This window comes from Tauraco erythrolophus, chromosome 27 (genome assembly GCF_009769465.1).
Source record: "Tauraco erythrolophus isolate bTauEry1 chromosome 27, bTauEry1.pri, whole genome shotgun sequence".
Classification (NCBI taxonomy): domain Eukaryota; kingdom Metazoa; phylum Chordata; class Aves; order Musophagiformes; family Musophagidae; genus Tauraco; species Tauraco erythrolophus.
The window spans coordinates 3,959,526-3,974,959 of record NC_141491.1 but is presented as its reverse complement, the minus strand read 5'-3'; the positions used below and the strand labels follow the sequence as shown (position 1 = coordinate 3,974,959).

The 15,434-nt window shown below is 55.7% G+C and overlaps 1 protein-coding gene across 1 annotated transcript; it reads left to right on the top strand.

Annotated features, from left to right (window-relative positions):
* The first annotated feature begins 210 nt into the window (after nucleotides 1-210).
* On the top strand, nucleotides 211-14,791 carry BAK1 (BCL2 antagonist/killer 1). The gene is made up of 6 exons (XM_086627315.1): nucleotides 211-325; nucleotides 4,393-4,512; nucleotides 11,172-11,307; nucleotides 11,449-11,592; nucleotides 13,716-13,896; nucleotides 14,083-14,791. Exons 2-6 carry the CDS (start codon nucleotides 4,425-4,427, stop codon nucleotides 14,185-14,187), a joined length of 654 nt encoding a protein of 217 aa, XP_086483441.1. The 5' UTR covers nucleotides 211-325; nucleotides 4,393-4,424; the 3' UTR covers nucleotides 14,188-14,791.
* Nucleotides 14,792-15,434: the final 643 nt, after the last annotated feature.

Here is a 15,434-nt window from a genome sequence, read left to right as displayed (position 1 = left end):
GGGTGCTCGGCGCTGCACAGAGCCGCACCGCAGCCGCTTTCCCACGCTCCGGCCGGGGAAGGTGCCTCTAGAGGGAGCTGAGAACCCTGGCCGGCTCCGCGTCTGCATCTATGGTCTGGGGTTGGGTTTCTATTTATTTTTTTATTTTTTTTTTTTCCTCCTCTTCTTTTTTCCCCTCCTCCTCCCCGGCCCTGCTCGCTTCCTTCCCCCGCGCTGCGCTCCGGGGAGGAGGCAGGAAGGGAGGCGGCGGGAATGGAGCTGCGCCCCGCCGGGATGCGTTAGCTCTCCGGGACACCCCGGCCCGCCTGGTCCCCACCGGGACGCGGTGAGTAGCAGGGGACCCCCAAAACCCCCTCCCCAGCCTCCCCCGGGATGAGTTATCTTTATTCACCCGGCCCGGCCGGGCGCTGCCGCGGCTGCCGTGAGCGGGAGGGGGGATGCACCGGGAGCCCCGAGGTGCCGGTGGGCTCCGGGGGAGCCCGGTAAGGCGGGAGGGGTGGGCAGAACCGCAGGGCCTCATCCTGCACCGCCCGGTGAACGGGGTTAAAGTAGGCGGTGGTACCTCAGCAAGTGGCACCCCGCTGGGTGCGATAGCTGGGCCGCGGTTGAAAGGTCTCGCTCCGAGCTGATTGTTGCCCCAAAGAGGGAATATCGCCTCTTTTAGTAATACTTTCTCCAGCTACGTTTTTTTTGGTGCCTCTTTGCGAGGCCGCGGTGGTGACAGCCGCAGCTGGCATCCCCTGTGCCAGCACCCAGTGTAGGGGGCTGAGAGGTTTGGGGCTGGCAGGATTGTGCGAGCTGTTGGTGGGAAGAGTTGGGCCGTGCCGAGGACAGGGGTGACATCCGTCTCACCCCGCACTGGGCTGTGACCTCAGCCCCAGGCATGGCACGCGTGGCTCTGCACGGCTTTCTGCCCAGCGGCGCCCGGGACCTCCGGGAGGTGGGCACGTGGGGTTGTGGGGCGACGCTGGCTGCAATGTCTGCGTCTGCTGGGACTCATGGGCCAGCTGGACCCTGGTGCCATGCTGGGCTGGTAAACACCAAACGGGGCAGACTCACCTGTTTACTGTCCTAGGCCAGGCTGGGAGGAGCGGGGTTGATCCCACGCGGTCCGTGCAGGGATGGCAGCGGGGTGTAGGAGCCCTACGGGATCTCTGTCTTGGAGAGGGTTAGCTCTGCCCTGCACACTGCATGATGGAATCGCTCCTGTGCACGGGCCCAGGGCCAGACCTGTGAAAAGCTCGTCCCAGACGATGCTCCATGCATTTCCTGGAACAGGAACTTCATAACATGTCAAGGGTCAAGTTCAGAGCATCATAGCTGGGCTTGTTCATAGGGATTACGGCTGCTCCTCTCCCCTCCCACAGCTTGCAAATCTGCCTCCCTCCCTGGGACAGTCCCACCATCTTCCCTGCACCCAGGCACTTTCGTTTGGAGAAGTGGTGAGCATGCATGGAGGCACACAGGAAGTGTGTCAGAGACCTTTAAGCAAAGGAGATGAGGGTGAAATGAGAAACAGTTGAGGCAAAGGTCTTTTTTTTTATTAGGGAAGACTGGCAGGTTCCAGGAAGGCTGACTCTCTGCATGGCATGTGCTCCTCAGTAAAGATAAGACTCCCGTGCCATCTTGGTGGTGTTGCTAAATCCACGTCCTAGGTGCTGTCTGCTGCTTTTAACCCTTTGCAGCCTCCTCCAAGAGCAAAAAGTCAGGGTGGAGCTGAATCTTTTAGCAGCTGCTGAGAATTAGACAGTGCTGCCAGTATCCTGCAGTAACCCTCTTTTGAGCCCTGTCTTGAGTCCTGAGGAACCTTCAATTTCCACAGCCTTGGGCTGTCTTTAAGTAGATGGGTGTCATATCCTCCTTCACACCCCTCCCTGCTCTCTTCCAGCATGATATTCTCGTAACAAAGGGGGAACGGGGCAAATCGAAGGAGGACATTGGGCTGAGAAGGAAGAGGAAGGTGGGCAGCAGCCCCAGTATCTCTTGATACTGGAGAGGATGGTCCCAGGCTCTTTGTCCTGCAGCAGAGGCTGGCAGTGACCTGTCTTGGACGTTCACTTGGTTTGCGGGGTCCTCCCCAGGGAGCAGGCTGGGGACCGGCAGTGTGCTGGTGGGGATGTAGCTGCCTGTCCCAGACGTGCATGTGTGCAAAAGGGCTGCGGCGTCCCGCGCTGCAAGAGAAGAAAGCACTGCAAGAAACTATATTGAGAAGGAAACCGAAAATGAAAGTTCCTCTTAAATGATGGCCACAGCCCCAGCCTGCTGCTGCCTAAGGGTTTGGCAGACGGCAAACGTGAAGGATCACGAGTCAACTGCTTCTAAGGCACTGGAGTCCTGTGGTCACTAGCCATCCTTCATACCGAGCAGTTAGTTCTGCATCAGAAATTCCATGTTATTCGTGGCTGAGGTCTGGGTCAGAGGCAGTGGGTTGATGTGAAACACAACTGGTTGCACCTATAGACCAAACTGTAAAGGCTCCAGAGGCAGCTGGACTCTTTGACTGGATGCATCTGCATCCCCCGAAGCGTTCAGTACAGCTTTGGGTTGTAGAAGCGTGAAGTATGGTAGAAATTCATACTGCTTTGCTTACCCATGAACTCCAGAGAGCTGCTCTGGGTCTGGTCTTGCTTCCCCTTGAGAGGCACCGAGGCCTTCCTGTGCAAGGTGGGCTGCAGCTGTGGCCTTGCTAAGTGCCAGAGGAGGGGCTGGGATGGCAGCGGAGGCAGCACGAGGAGGGTTTCCTCTATGGAGGAGAGGATGGGGACACATGCATCTGCACCAAGCACTCCCTGAGCTGTCTCCACCGCGTCCCAGAGCAGGGAAGAGCAGGAGAGGAGCAGCTCTGGAACCCGGCTGATCTGGGCATGCGGGAGCCGGCTCTGCTCCCAGCTTTACCCTCGGTCCCGACTGCTGATCCTCATCGTGTTTTCAGCTTTTCCTTGAATGGGGATGTTTGACGTTGGGGAGGAAAAGGGAAATCCTGTCCTCGGAGGCGTGTAGGAAAAAACAGCATCTCCATCTGTGTGTCACGGCGGCTCAGGCTCCCTGAGAGCAGTGCTGCCAGGCTGATAAGCTTTGCATCTCCAGGCCCCCATCCCCACCGTGGCTGCAGACTGTACTTTACATTATAACCGTTTATGGTCTCAGTTTATTTTTAATTCTGAGTAATCTTCAGTGTGAAGTTATAAGCTTGAACTATGTGTTACACTTCTAAACTTGACATATTTATCCATAACCAGCGCTTTTTAAATGTTTTGCCCAGGATACAATTTAAAGTTCTGGGTGTTGATATGTCTTCATGAATTAAGACCTGGTGCAGATCAGAAAACCCACCAGTTTAGCCCGGTAGAAGCCTGGCCTGGGAACATGTAGTGGCATGCCAACACCAGGCCAGGAGCTGCGGGGATCTCTCTCTAACCCTGGCGGTAACCACGTGGCCTCGCTTCCTTCTCTGCAAAAACCAGGCGGTGAGGTCGGTGCAACGAGCAGAGGGGTAAAGGAGCTGAGGACTGCAACGAGCCTTACCTAAACCACAGGTCTGGGTTTAGGATACCTGCGAAGTTCAGGGGCAGTATGAGCTGTGCATTTGGTTCTCATTTGATTTTCTTATTCTGAGAGGAGCTCAGAATAAAGAACAAGGCGAATTAGAGCTTCTGGATACAGAAAAGCAGGGAGCTTGCCTCTTGTAGAAGTTGTGGAGAACAAGTCGGAGGTGCTTGCCGGGAGCAGGCGGCACTGTCGCTGCAGCTCCGCGTGGGATCCGCGGCGGCTCGGTGTGGTCGCGGGTCGGTTTGCTCCGGCCGTGCTCTGAACCGTCGTGGCCGCAGGTCGGGGCAGCAGCATTTCGGGCAGCCACGGAGCCCCGCGGCTCAGCTCCCAGACGCCTGCTCCGGGTGCAGCCGGGGAGTCGTGGAGCCCTTCGTGCTGTGATTTTCACTTTCACCCCAGCGTGAAGCCGCTGCAGATGCTGCCGTTTTCCAGGCTCAGCAAGAGCCAGTGCAGCCCATGGCACTTGCTGAGCAGCTCAGAGGATAGCTGGCAGGTTCCCAGGGAGGGTGGGGAGGTGGTGGAGTGGAGCAGGGAGTTGGGTGACTTTCCTCTTCTGGCATATGACTGTCTGCAAACACGTTAATGAGAAGTCAGGAAGAGAGGAGGAATCTATCCAAGGGACTTGGTGTGGCCAGGAATCAGGGAGCGAACGTGCCGGGAAGGGAGGAGCCAGGTTGCTGGCAGAGATAAAAGCAGGCAGCACTGCTCCTCTGAGCACTTGGGTCAGCCAAAGGGGCTTCCTAAGGCTGGTCTGGGAGGTGGGAGAGGGCAAGGGGCCTCGAGGCTCCAGTGGCCCAACTGGCTACTCAGAACCTGGTCACTGACTGTCTCTCCTTGCCCCAGGTAAAGCTGGTTCTCCCAAGCATCTTTCTGCAATGGCCTCAGGGAACGACGGTGACCCGCCGAGGGCCCAGGGACGCCGGGGACACAATGGGCGCAGGCTGTCACGAGAGCTCAATTCAGGTAAAAGCTTGCTGTGATCTTCAGGGGAGGAAGCGTTTTCAACCCATTCTTTTTTTTTTTTTTTTGCTCCCCTGCTGTGTTTCTTTGAAAAGATGGGGCTTTGGTACCTCCAGGGCTTTTTGCAAGACTGGCATAACAAATGAGCTCCATAAAGCTATGCAGAATTGAACTGGGAGAGCACATGCTCCGTGTTTTTGGGAGATGCTTGGCATCGGATTAGCGCGGCGGGCAGCAAGAGGGGCTCGAAAGGCGTCGAGAAAGTAGCGTGGGGGGAGCTGCGGGACTGGGGTCGGTGTTTAAAACTCGGAGCAGAACACGCCTTGCTGAGCGGCGCCTGGTCTCAGGCACTCGGATTCCGTCTCGCCGCCCCGGCTGCGGGGTGAAGCCGGGTCCCCGGCGCGCCGTGGCACGGCAGCGGTGACGAGTCGCAGCTCAGCGACGTTCGGACGCGGTTCAGTCCGTCCCTGGCGCGTGCCGAGCCCAGCAGACGGTAGTTGTGCTTCACACCGATGGGTGGAACGAAGAACGGGGCCGAAGGGACCCGGGAAAATCCTCCGCTCTCGTTTCATCCCCAAATTATGCAGCGCCGCTGCACAGAAAGCTGCTAAACACGGGTGACTTCTTAACCTGTTGTGCAGGTGAACTCGTAAATAAGGCTGAGTCACTGCAGCTCTGTCAATAATGGAGATTAGAAACTATTCCTAACTGTTTATGTATTTGAGCTCAGATCCAGCTCAGAGCTGGTTTATTGGCCTGATAATGGTATTTATACTCTGGTATTGCCTGGACTCCTCTCCATCTCAGAGTACCATTTGTGCTAGGTCCTACATGAATGCACTGGAAGATAAAATAGCCTGTCCTTCCCTTACCAAAGTCTACAAGGTATGAAAATAAATAAATACGAGCAGTTGTTTACGTATGCTGATTTCCTGTTGAGGTCAATGAGATGCTGATGTGAAAACCGGGGAGGGGATCAGGCCCTGAGCTCTAACCACGCGCTTTTACAGTCACGCTTCCTGTACGCGTGCAAACACTTACGGGCAGTACTGGCACCCATCCGCTTCCCGAACTCAGGGGGGTCCATCTGGAATTTGGAGGTGGGAGCTCTGAATGCTTCTTAGCAGCCTCATGGACTCCCCCGGAAGCAGAACCATGCAGCTCCCACCAACATGTAATCCCATGGGATTACAGGGCGGGAGAAGGCTCTCGTTAGCAGGTGTTAAGCCTGGTTTTCATTTAGGGCTCGCTTGCTCTGTTTGTTTGTCTTTGGACATGGTAGGGAGCAGAGATTTATCTGCTGCTCGGGGATTTGCTCGAGCATCGTTCTGAGCCCTCGTTGTATCAGCCATTGCTCAGGGCATGGACAAGACGCTGCTGTTTCTGGGCAATTTGCACTTCTGGTGTTTTTAGGACATTGTAGACGAAGGCAGGAGCTTCATACTCCTGGTTGTTTGTGATGATGAGGAGGAGCAACTTAGCTTGTGAAGAGTCATGCAACAGGGAGCAAACATTGCAGAAGGAGGGGTGGGAGGCCCAGCACCAACGGTGCTGAGCTGAGCTCAGGAAACAGGGCTCACACTTCAGAAGATTAACCTTGCCCTCCTTCAGTTCCCATCTGTAAGACGGGGGTGGCAGTGCCTCCCTCTCCAGACCTGCTGCCAGAATGGTTTGGATGCATCGAGGCTCAGATCTGCGGGACAAGCCGGGGACGTGGCTGTCCTCATGTGTGCAGGTAACCACGGCCACATGCACCTGAGCTTCCCCTGCACTGCAGAGATGCTGGTCCACACGACGAATATATTGTTTCTGTGGTCACATTTAGCTCCTGCGTGGACCACATCTGCTGAGATCCCAATGCACTGTGTAGAGAAAGGTGATGATCCGCTTATTACTCCTCAGGAAAGGGCGAGAGCTTTGATGCAGGTCTCTGCAAGGATGTCCAAGGTGCCAGGGTCGTGCGTGGAAAGCCCAGCCGCTCTGACTCAACCGTTTGCAGCGTCAGACTGGCAACTGTTCTCTTCCTCGGATTACCTGGGCTTTCTTGTCCGTCTGTGTGTGCTTAATACTCACGTAACGTACCTAGAGAGGTGTGAGGTTTGGTCCTCGCTTGTTTGTTTTAGCTCTGGACTTGACATTGTGTGTGAAGCAGGCCATGAACTGATAAAGAGTTGCTCGAGCACGTTAGTCATGCAGCTGGGAGCGTCTCTGTGTCTTCATCTCCAAGACCACCTGCAAAATGAGTGGGAAAAATGTGACCTGCCTGTTTCAGCCTGGGTTCTCATACATTCTGTAGAGCAACCGAAACCATGTAAACATGTTTGTCTTTCATCTGGTGCCCATACAGTTCCTATCTCCAGACAGAGTATTGGACTTCTCTGTTGAACTGCATCTGCCATCAATATGTCATTTCCATTTTTAAAAGGGAAAAAAAAAAGTCATCTTTCTGATGGCTGTGCTCTGGAATTGCCTTGTGACTCCTTTGTTCTGGCCTCAAAGGATGCCCAGAAAAATCTTTTATGAAAAATTTGGTGGGGCAGAGGAAAATGCCTTGCCAGAGCTGAGGTGCCCACCCATCTCGGGCATCCTGCTGAGCGCTGGGCCCAGCCTCCCTTTGGAGGATTAGCAAACATGGGACAGGTCTCAGCTTGGGCAGCCAAGTACCAGAGCAAAACCTTCCTGCAGCCCCCAGCCCCTGCTGCAAGGCTGCAACTCTGAGTCTGTTGGTGGGACACCATCGAACATCAGAATTAAAGCAGATTTCTTGAGCCCAGTCCTGAATCTGGACCAGAGAATCAGGTTAATTTCTACAGATTTAATTTTTACAGATTAATTTCTATCTTAAAACCAAGGCTGTTTGCCCGTTAGCTCTGCAGGGAGGCTGTTTGGGAATAAGGCTTCTCTTTTGGGTGATATTTGTTCTAAAGAGCAGAGTAAGGGGAAGGGCTCTGTGCTGGGCAGATGCCTCTGGGGACAGCAGTTTTCCATTTACCTGTCTAGAAGCTCAGCTTTCGGGCACAAGCTGTGCAGGATTGTGCCAGCATGATGCAGTCCCGGGTCAATCAGCCTTTGATCCCAGAGGCGTTGCCAGGCAATAGGTTTCACAAGGGGCTGCCTTGCCCAGTGGAAGCTGCCCCAAATCCATTAATGCAGATACCGTCATCCCACACTTGAATCGCAATTACCACTTTGGTCAAACATTGGAACAGGTTGCCCAGGGAAGTGGTGGAGTCACCATGCCTGGAAGGGTTCAAAAAATGCGTATATGTAGCACTTCAGGACATGGTTTAGTGGGCGTGGTGATATTGGGTTGATGGTTGGATTTGATGATCTTAGAGGTCCTTTCCAACCTTAATGATTCTATACCATGAGGTGGATTCAAGCTTCCCCTCGAGGCTGAAATCTTCAGAGACCCTTCCTGGTTCCTCGGAGTTTTCTTCTCCCTTTGGAGCCAGTTGCTGTTTCCAGGCTGGATATGTCCCTCTGTGCAAATAGATGCACCTCTTCGTGTAGTCACTGCCTGGCTCCTGAGCTCAAAAGGGATGCTGCCAGGTTGCATCTGTCATTCTTACAGTCTGCAGCAGGGCTATTTAACTGAGTTGTAACAAGGTCTGATGGATAACTTCGATGAGACCTGCCAGTTTTTACCATGGCACAGCTGCTCCTCGGGAGATAGGAACGGTGAGAAACAAAGGATCTCGCACAGAAACGCACATGTTGCATGTTTGAGACTGGCTGGGGTCTGGTTGATGTTGTCTACGGTGTGGATCCAGGCGAGGGGCTGTTGGGGCAGGTCTGGGCTAGATGTGAGGGTGCGCCGGGCACTGAGGACCTCAGGGTTGCTGCTTCCTGCAGCAGAAGCAGAGCAGGTCCTCCCGTGCAGCCTCGGGGTTCACAGCAGCTCATGAGCCCCCGACACAGCCCGTGGTCCCGAAGATTCCAGAGAAGCTCCAAACCACTCTGCTCCTCTCCGCTGCTGGTTCACAAGACACATCTTGATCCAGATCCTCTTCCTTTGTAGTGGGAGAGACCCAGAGATGGTCCCAGTTGGTGCTGTGGGATAGCACCTGGGGGGCAGGGGGTGGCAACTGTGTGTTCTCCTGCCTTGTGTTACTAAAAATAGCACCGGGGGTAAGTAAAAACAGGGATTTTTTGATAGACTTATTTCCTCTTTTGTTCTGGCAGTGTTTACCCTGCCTCGCACTGAAACTCTGAGTCAGTCGGTTTCATTTTCTGGCTCTTGGCGACAGCACCGCCGGCTCCTCCGTAAGGTGGGATTTGTTTACCGCCAAATAAACCCATTCCTGAAAAACAAAAAACAATCCCCTGAAAACACAGCGACCAGGGTTTGTCATTTCCCTTCACCTTTATTTACCCAACCTGAACTCGGTGTAACCTGAGTCTCTGCACGACAGCTCCTCTCCCTTCCCCGCACCCCATCCGGGGTTGGGCCCATCTCCCTGGAGCCCCACGTGGGCCATGGAGATGTGTCCATCCAAAACATGCCACATCCGCTCTGTGACAAGCGGTGTGGCATGTTTTGGAGACTCAGAGACAGGGTATTATGGGGCAGTGCTGCCAGGTGGGCTGTGGGTGCCTGGCCAGGTCCACACATCCCAGCTCTGGGACATTGCTTGAGCAGGAGCATCTCTGCATGGGAAATGCAATTTCCAGCGGCCAGAGAACTGCACGGCCAGTCTGGTGGGTTTTTCCTCCAGGAAGGCTGGAAAGGGACTTTTTACAAGGGCATGTAGTGATAGAACAAGGGGAAATGGCTTTAAACTGAAAGAGGGCAGATTTAGACTATATATAAGGAAGAAATTTTTCTCTCAGAGGGTGGTGAGGCACTGGAACAGGTTGGCCAGAGAAGTTGTAGCTGCCCCATCCCTGGAAGTGTTCCAGGCCAGATTGGATGAGGCTTTGGGCAACCTGGTGTAGTGGAGGGTGTCCCTGCCCATGGCAGGGGGGTTGGAACTAGATGATCTTGGAGGTCCCTTCCAACCCAAACCATTTCTATGATTCTGTATTCTGGGATGTGGGAAGGGGTTTTAGCTGGGCTGGCTGCAGCGAGCTGCAGTGCTGCCAGACGGAGTTGATGTTACTGATGTGCTGATCTGCTGCGTGTCACCAGGACGATCATGGATCTGCAGGGTCCTGTGCTTCTGACATCCCCCACCATAGCTCGTTTACCTGGGCTTCGTGCCTCGTTTAATATCTGTGGATCTCCACCCCAAATGGCGAAACCCTTTCGAAGGAGCAGGGCTCTGATCCCACCATACCCTTTCTGTCCCCTACAAATTTTGCATCTTAGAAAAGAAACTGGGAAGAACCGCGTACCCGGGACTGTAGGGCCAGCCCCCCCGAGCCCTGCGCGGTGGCTTAGCCGGGCTGCTGGCTGTTTGGGAATCCAGCCCAGATTGTTTCTCGAGCCAGCCGAAACTGAGCTCTAATCAAAGACATCCCGTGACAGACCGGGTACTTTCCCCAGGAGCAATGTAACGCTGGTGATAAGGTATCGGTCACCATGGTACCTACGGAGCTGAAACGCCTCCCCGGGGGCTCCCCGCTCCGGAGGGGGCCAGTCCTGGCCATGTCCAGACCCTTGCTCTTCCCTGAGCAGTGTGGGGACGGGGGGACACGCGTGTGGGTCTCGAGCTCGAGCCGTTTGCAGACAGACAGACGCTTCCGTCGTTCCCGACTCTCTCCCCGCTCACGCGGAGCTGGGTTGGTTTTCCCGCGCTGGCGGGGCCGGGTGACGTTACCGCTCGGGCGCGTTGCCCCGCTGGACGCCGAGTGCCTGGCTGCCGAGCCCTGCTTGGCTACGAGAGCAGGGGAAGGAAGCTGTGGCACCCAAAACTGACCTCAGCCCACCCCGACAGCCCCGGCTCCCCCCCCGCGTCCGGCTGCAGCCTCTCACCCGCCGTGCGACGGGTGTGCTGGAGCAGGAATTCAGTTCAAACTGATCACCAGGCTGTTTTCCTGCTTTCAAGCGCAGGACAGGAAGTCACCAATCTGGGCGATGGTTTATTTAAAAGCTCTTCTCCTTTCTGTTCCTGCCAGCAGCCCGTGCAGAAGTTGCAAACCCTGCCCTGGCACTGCCGGGCTGGTGGGCATATGTGAGACCAGCGCCGTGCGATTGAATCAGCACAGAATTCTACTAAAATGACCAATTTACCTTTTGCTTACCGCATCATTGCCGATGCCATGCAAAGGCATGATCGTTGGCGATACTGGAGAACACGATTGTTTGCTGGGGGTTGATGGGCAGGGCTAGACGGAGCTTTGCCTCCAGTTTGGGTTCAGATCTGAGGTTCCTGAACTCGTCTGTGCTGGGCAGTGCCCTTACCGAGAGGTGCTGTTAATGCAGAGAGCTGCTGTGCACAAGCGCTTGAACATCTGGTTTGTGTTGTGACAGTCCTGGAGCTGTCTCTTGCCAAAAGTGGATTCAAAAGGTGGGCTTGTGCCCCTAAGAACAAAGACTGGCTTCGAAATCAGCTTCCTGAGAACTGGTTTAAGTTGGATTCTTTTCGTTTTACTGCAAAAGGCCAGTGTTAGTATAAGCATCACAAATTTAGGCTAAAAATGAGAGAACGGTCTCTTTCCAATTTGGGAAAGGAGGGACAAGCTTGTCCCTTGATTTTTCTTCCTCTCATCTCATTCAGAAGACCAGGTGGCGGAGGAGACGGAGGAGGTGTTTCGGAGCTACGCTTTCTACCGCTACCAGCAGGAGATTGAAGAGAGAGGGGAGGAAGTGACCATGGACCCAGAGATCATGGACATCCAGCAGGATCTGGAAAGGTAAAACTCTCATACCATCCATATGCACATCCCCCAGCCCCATCCCGAGCCAGGCTCCATCACAGACCCACCCCTCAGTCCTGCTTACCGGTCTTGCTGGGAAGGCAGACCCATCCATAATGCCATCTTCCCTCTGGGCAGCACTGGGAGCCTGGTGGGAAGGCGCCTGGCCATCATTGGTGACGACATTAACGAGCGGTACGACGCGGAGTTTCGCTACATGCTGAAATCCTTGCAGCCCACCAGGGAGAACGTCCGTGAGTACTTCACCAGAATAGCCTCCAGGTAAGGCCTCCGGCTCCCTCGGTGTGGGCAGGACACCTTCTCCTGGAGGACACCAGGGAAGGAAAGGTCAATGAGGGTGCAATGCAGTTGGCTAAGCCCTTACCCCCACCCTGGAGCAGCTGCCTCCCCGGCCCTGCCCCGGCACACAGACCCTGTCCGTTCAAGCTTCACCCACTGTCCCTGGGTTGAGGTCCCAGCAAGCTCATCGTGACGGTTCCTGTGCTTTCTGCCTGTCTGCTCTTGCTCCTGCATACTGTCTGGACACTCTTCATGTGACAATCATCTCCAAGTCCTTGCACAAGCTGACCAGGGTCAGAAAGTTTGGGGGACGTGCCTGGGAAGGGTGGCCTGTACATTAGTAGCCAAGCGAACGTCCCAGGTCCCATTCAGGGGGACGACCAGCCCTGGACCAAAGCAGACCTGCTGCTGGTCCCACTGCTGCTTGCTTGGTAGCTGGGAAGTCCCGACGGGTCGGGCTTTCCAGGGGCACAAAGCAAATGGAGCTGCAGGCTGCGGGGATGGGCAGGTACTCGCTGCCCTTGGCGTGGTCCGTGTGGAACAGGGTCGGACTAATTCAGGATGCGGGATGCTCTGGAGACCCGCAGCATCCCGTGCAGGCGATGCACACCCAGCTCTCCCACTCAGAGCACAGCAGGAGTGAAGGCAAACACCTCGGACATCTTACTGCCATGACTGCCTGAGCCACAGGCTTGGATCGCAGTGGCCATCGAGGGGTTCAGTCCTCACCCCTCTCTCTCTGTAGGGAACCTGAGCCGCTACAAGCGTGAAATGATTTGCCCAGGCTCATGCAGAAGAGCTCTCCAGAGCCAGGAGAGCAGCTGGGGTCTGTGGGTTCCCAGGTTGCGGGCTCCCATCGCTCCTCCGAGCGCCCCCGGCTCCGGCGCAGCCCTGTCCCCGCTCGGTGTTTGTTGTCTAACCGCTCTCTTCTGTCCTTTTCCTGCTCCCCTGTCCTCGGGAAGCCGTGCCGCGCTGTTTTCACCGCTTTGCCAGCCTGAGGCGGTTAACGCACCGCAAACAGGTAAATTAACCTCTGTCCCTCTCTCCCTGCTGCCTGTTTCGCTCCTCTTCCTTCCCTCTCCCTCCGCGACCTGCACGGGGGCAGCTCCCAACCGAGGCTCTGCGGAGAAGATGATTCCCTTTGATCGTGCAGACCTCCAGGAACAGGGCACAAGATTAAAACACAGGGCCTGAGTGTATTTTTTTTTTTTTTTTCCCCTTTTTCCCTCCTTGCTTGCCTTGCTGGAAACCGGGAAAAACACCTGCAAAAACTGGCCTAGATAAATGAGTGCCAAACCTGCCCATAGCGATGCAGTTTGTGCCCACAGCAACCAAAACGTGGATTAGGAGCAGCAGGGCATCGGCTAGGCACGTTTTGGAGTCCTGCCAGCCCTTGGGAGTGTCTGTCTAAGGCAAGATCAGATCAGGTTTTGAACTTGGAGGGGTTTGTCTATGCAGGAAAAGGGAAAATCCTGTTCTAACATGCTTTGTCCTTAGATATATTTAAAACTTCCTTACCTCCAGGCATGAGGAAGGGATGCTTTGGGACAGGTGGGTGGTAATTTCTGCTCCTGGCTCCATGTGTAGCAGCTACTGAGCTTGCTGCAGCCTGTGTACAGCCCGACGGCTTAAAGCACCACTGGTTCCAGCTTACCCTGTTTGATGGCTTTGCCCATGAAGACGCAGGACCTGCAGGCAGCTGGTGCACCCTGCGTTCGGGTGGAGACCTGAGGGGAAGGCAGGAAGGTGGCAGGTCACCAACAGCCACCCCCAAAGCTTCCCCTCTGGCAATTCTGAGCCTGTAGCTGTGCAGACCGGATTTGGAAACTCCCTTTTCCCTGGCACATCCCTAACCCACACGGCTGAAGCAAACAGCAGTTGTGACCAAGACGGCGTTTGTTCTGCTCCAAAAGCACACCTGGTTGTGGGTGGCCATGTGTCACCTAACCACCAAAACGACTACGTTGCCCGTGCAGCTGGGATGCACCTCAAGGACAGCGCAACATCCTCAGCCCTGCTCGAGTGCCCGTGGCCTGGGCAGTGCAGGGATGCAGGGAGGTCGGAGCCACGGCAGTGATTTAACCGGACCGTTGTCTTTGTTTCAGCCTGTTCGACAGCGGCATTAACTGGGGCCGGGTGATTGCACTGCTGGGCTTTGGCTACCGCATGGCCATCTACGTCTACCAGCAAGGCATGCCAGGTTTCCTCCGCTGGATCGCCCGCTGCGTTGCAGAGTTCGTGCTCCGGAATCGCATCGCCCAGTGGATCGCCCAGCAGGGAGGATGGGTGAGCCAGCGGCAGCCGTCCTGGGGGGATTCGGGGGCGAGGGGAGGCAGCGGTGCTGTGGTGGTGGAAGGTGCAGCCTGGGGAGGTGTGGCAGTGCCAAGGTTGGGGGGTCGCTGGGTGCAGGCAGAGCAGCGAGCTGGCCCGGGCAGATCTAACGTGCTCTGGTTATTCTCTGTTTCTCGTTAGGTGGCTGCACTCGAGCTGGACAATGTTTACATGAAGTACATGCTGGTGGTGGTGGCCCTGGTCGTAGTGGGGCATTTAGTGGTACGACGCTTCTTCAGGCCCTGACTGACATGGGGGCAGAGGCCAGGGGGGTCTGGCCAAGCTCTCTCTCAAATCTCTGCTCTACACTGACGTCTCCCAAGAGAGGGGGGATTCAAGAAACCTCCGAGAGAGAGAGAGAGAGAGCAGCTTGGACCGGTGACCCTCCCACCACAGGTCTCTGCCATCTATGCAGACACCACCAGGAGCTATGGAGAGAAGCAGTGGAGGGGGAGAAGTTTCAACTTTGTTGTCCGTTTTATGCCTCGCTTAGCTGCTGAGGATGGAGCATCACTGTGACACTCATAGCATGCAGCAGCGAGGCAGAACAGGCTCCTTGGGAGCCAAGGGTCTGGAGGAACAAACGTGTTGTTGTGACAATGCCAGTGTGTGTGTGTGTGTGTGTGTGGGTCTTGTCCACTCCTTGGGGCGGGGGCAGAGCTCCCCAGTTGCTGATGGCTCTAGCCTAGACCATGCCTGCGTTTGAGGGGGGATTGCAGCCGTCACTGGAGGGACAAGCCAGCATTAGAGAGCCCATGTGGGGCTTGCTTCCACCTTCCCTCTGTTCCTGAGCCCAAGTACTTGAGCTTTCTCTTCCCTTTTAACCAGCATTCCTACCCCTTTTCAAAGAAACATGCTGGCGACAGCTCCCCTGACAGCCGGCGGTAACGTCGGCAGCGCTGCCAGGCAGCTTGTCCCTGCCGCAGCCCGAACCGGAGCCCCACGGCTCCGCCACCGCCGAGGTGGGTGCTGGGGTGCAGCCTCACAGCCCCCCACGAGCTCCGAGGCCGCATGCCGGCAGAGTTGGGAAGCACCAGCAGGTTTCCAAACACTAAAAAGCTGTGGGGTGACTACTGGTCGGCATGGGCAGCCTGCCCACCCGCCTGCCCTCCCTCCGCTGCTGCTGGGGGCTTCCATCCGGTAGATTTGGCTGCTGGCAAACAAGCAGCCCAGGCAAGACCAGTTGGTCGCCCTCGCTGTCAGTGGGAGGGCTCTGGAGTTGCATCCCATCCTTCCATCAGCTCTTTGCCTTCCGAGCTCAGCTGGGCAGGACAGTGCAGGGATGCCCTGGTTAAGCCCAGGGCTGCAGTGGTTTGTGGCTGCCCAGAGAGCAGAGCCCAACCTCTTCTGGGCACCACAGTGTCTTTGGGGAGCAACTTGACCTTGTTCTGCTCAGGATTAATGCTTGAGCGTGGTTTTAGGGGGAGGGAGGGAAGCAGGCTCCGCTCTCCCATCCCAAATCTTTCAGACTTTTGCAGAATAAGGGGAGAGCC

Excerpts from the sequence above, each read along its gene's own strand:
- BAK1 (XM_086627315.1), top strand. The coding sequence starts at position 4,425 with ATGGCCTCAGGGAACGACGGTGACCCGCCGAGGGCCCAGGGACGCCGG. Across the intron at positions 4,513-11,171 it reads GTCACGAGAGCTCAATTCAG|AAGACCAGGTGGCGGAGGAG; the intron begins GTAAAAGCTTGC and ends CATCTCATTCAG. Across the intron at positions 11,308-11,448 it reads ATCCAGCAGGATCTGGAAAG|CACTGGGAGCCTGGTGGGAA; the intron begins GTAAAACTCTCA and ends CCCTCTGGGCAG.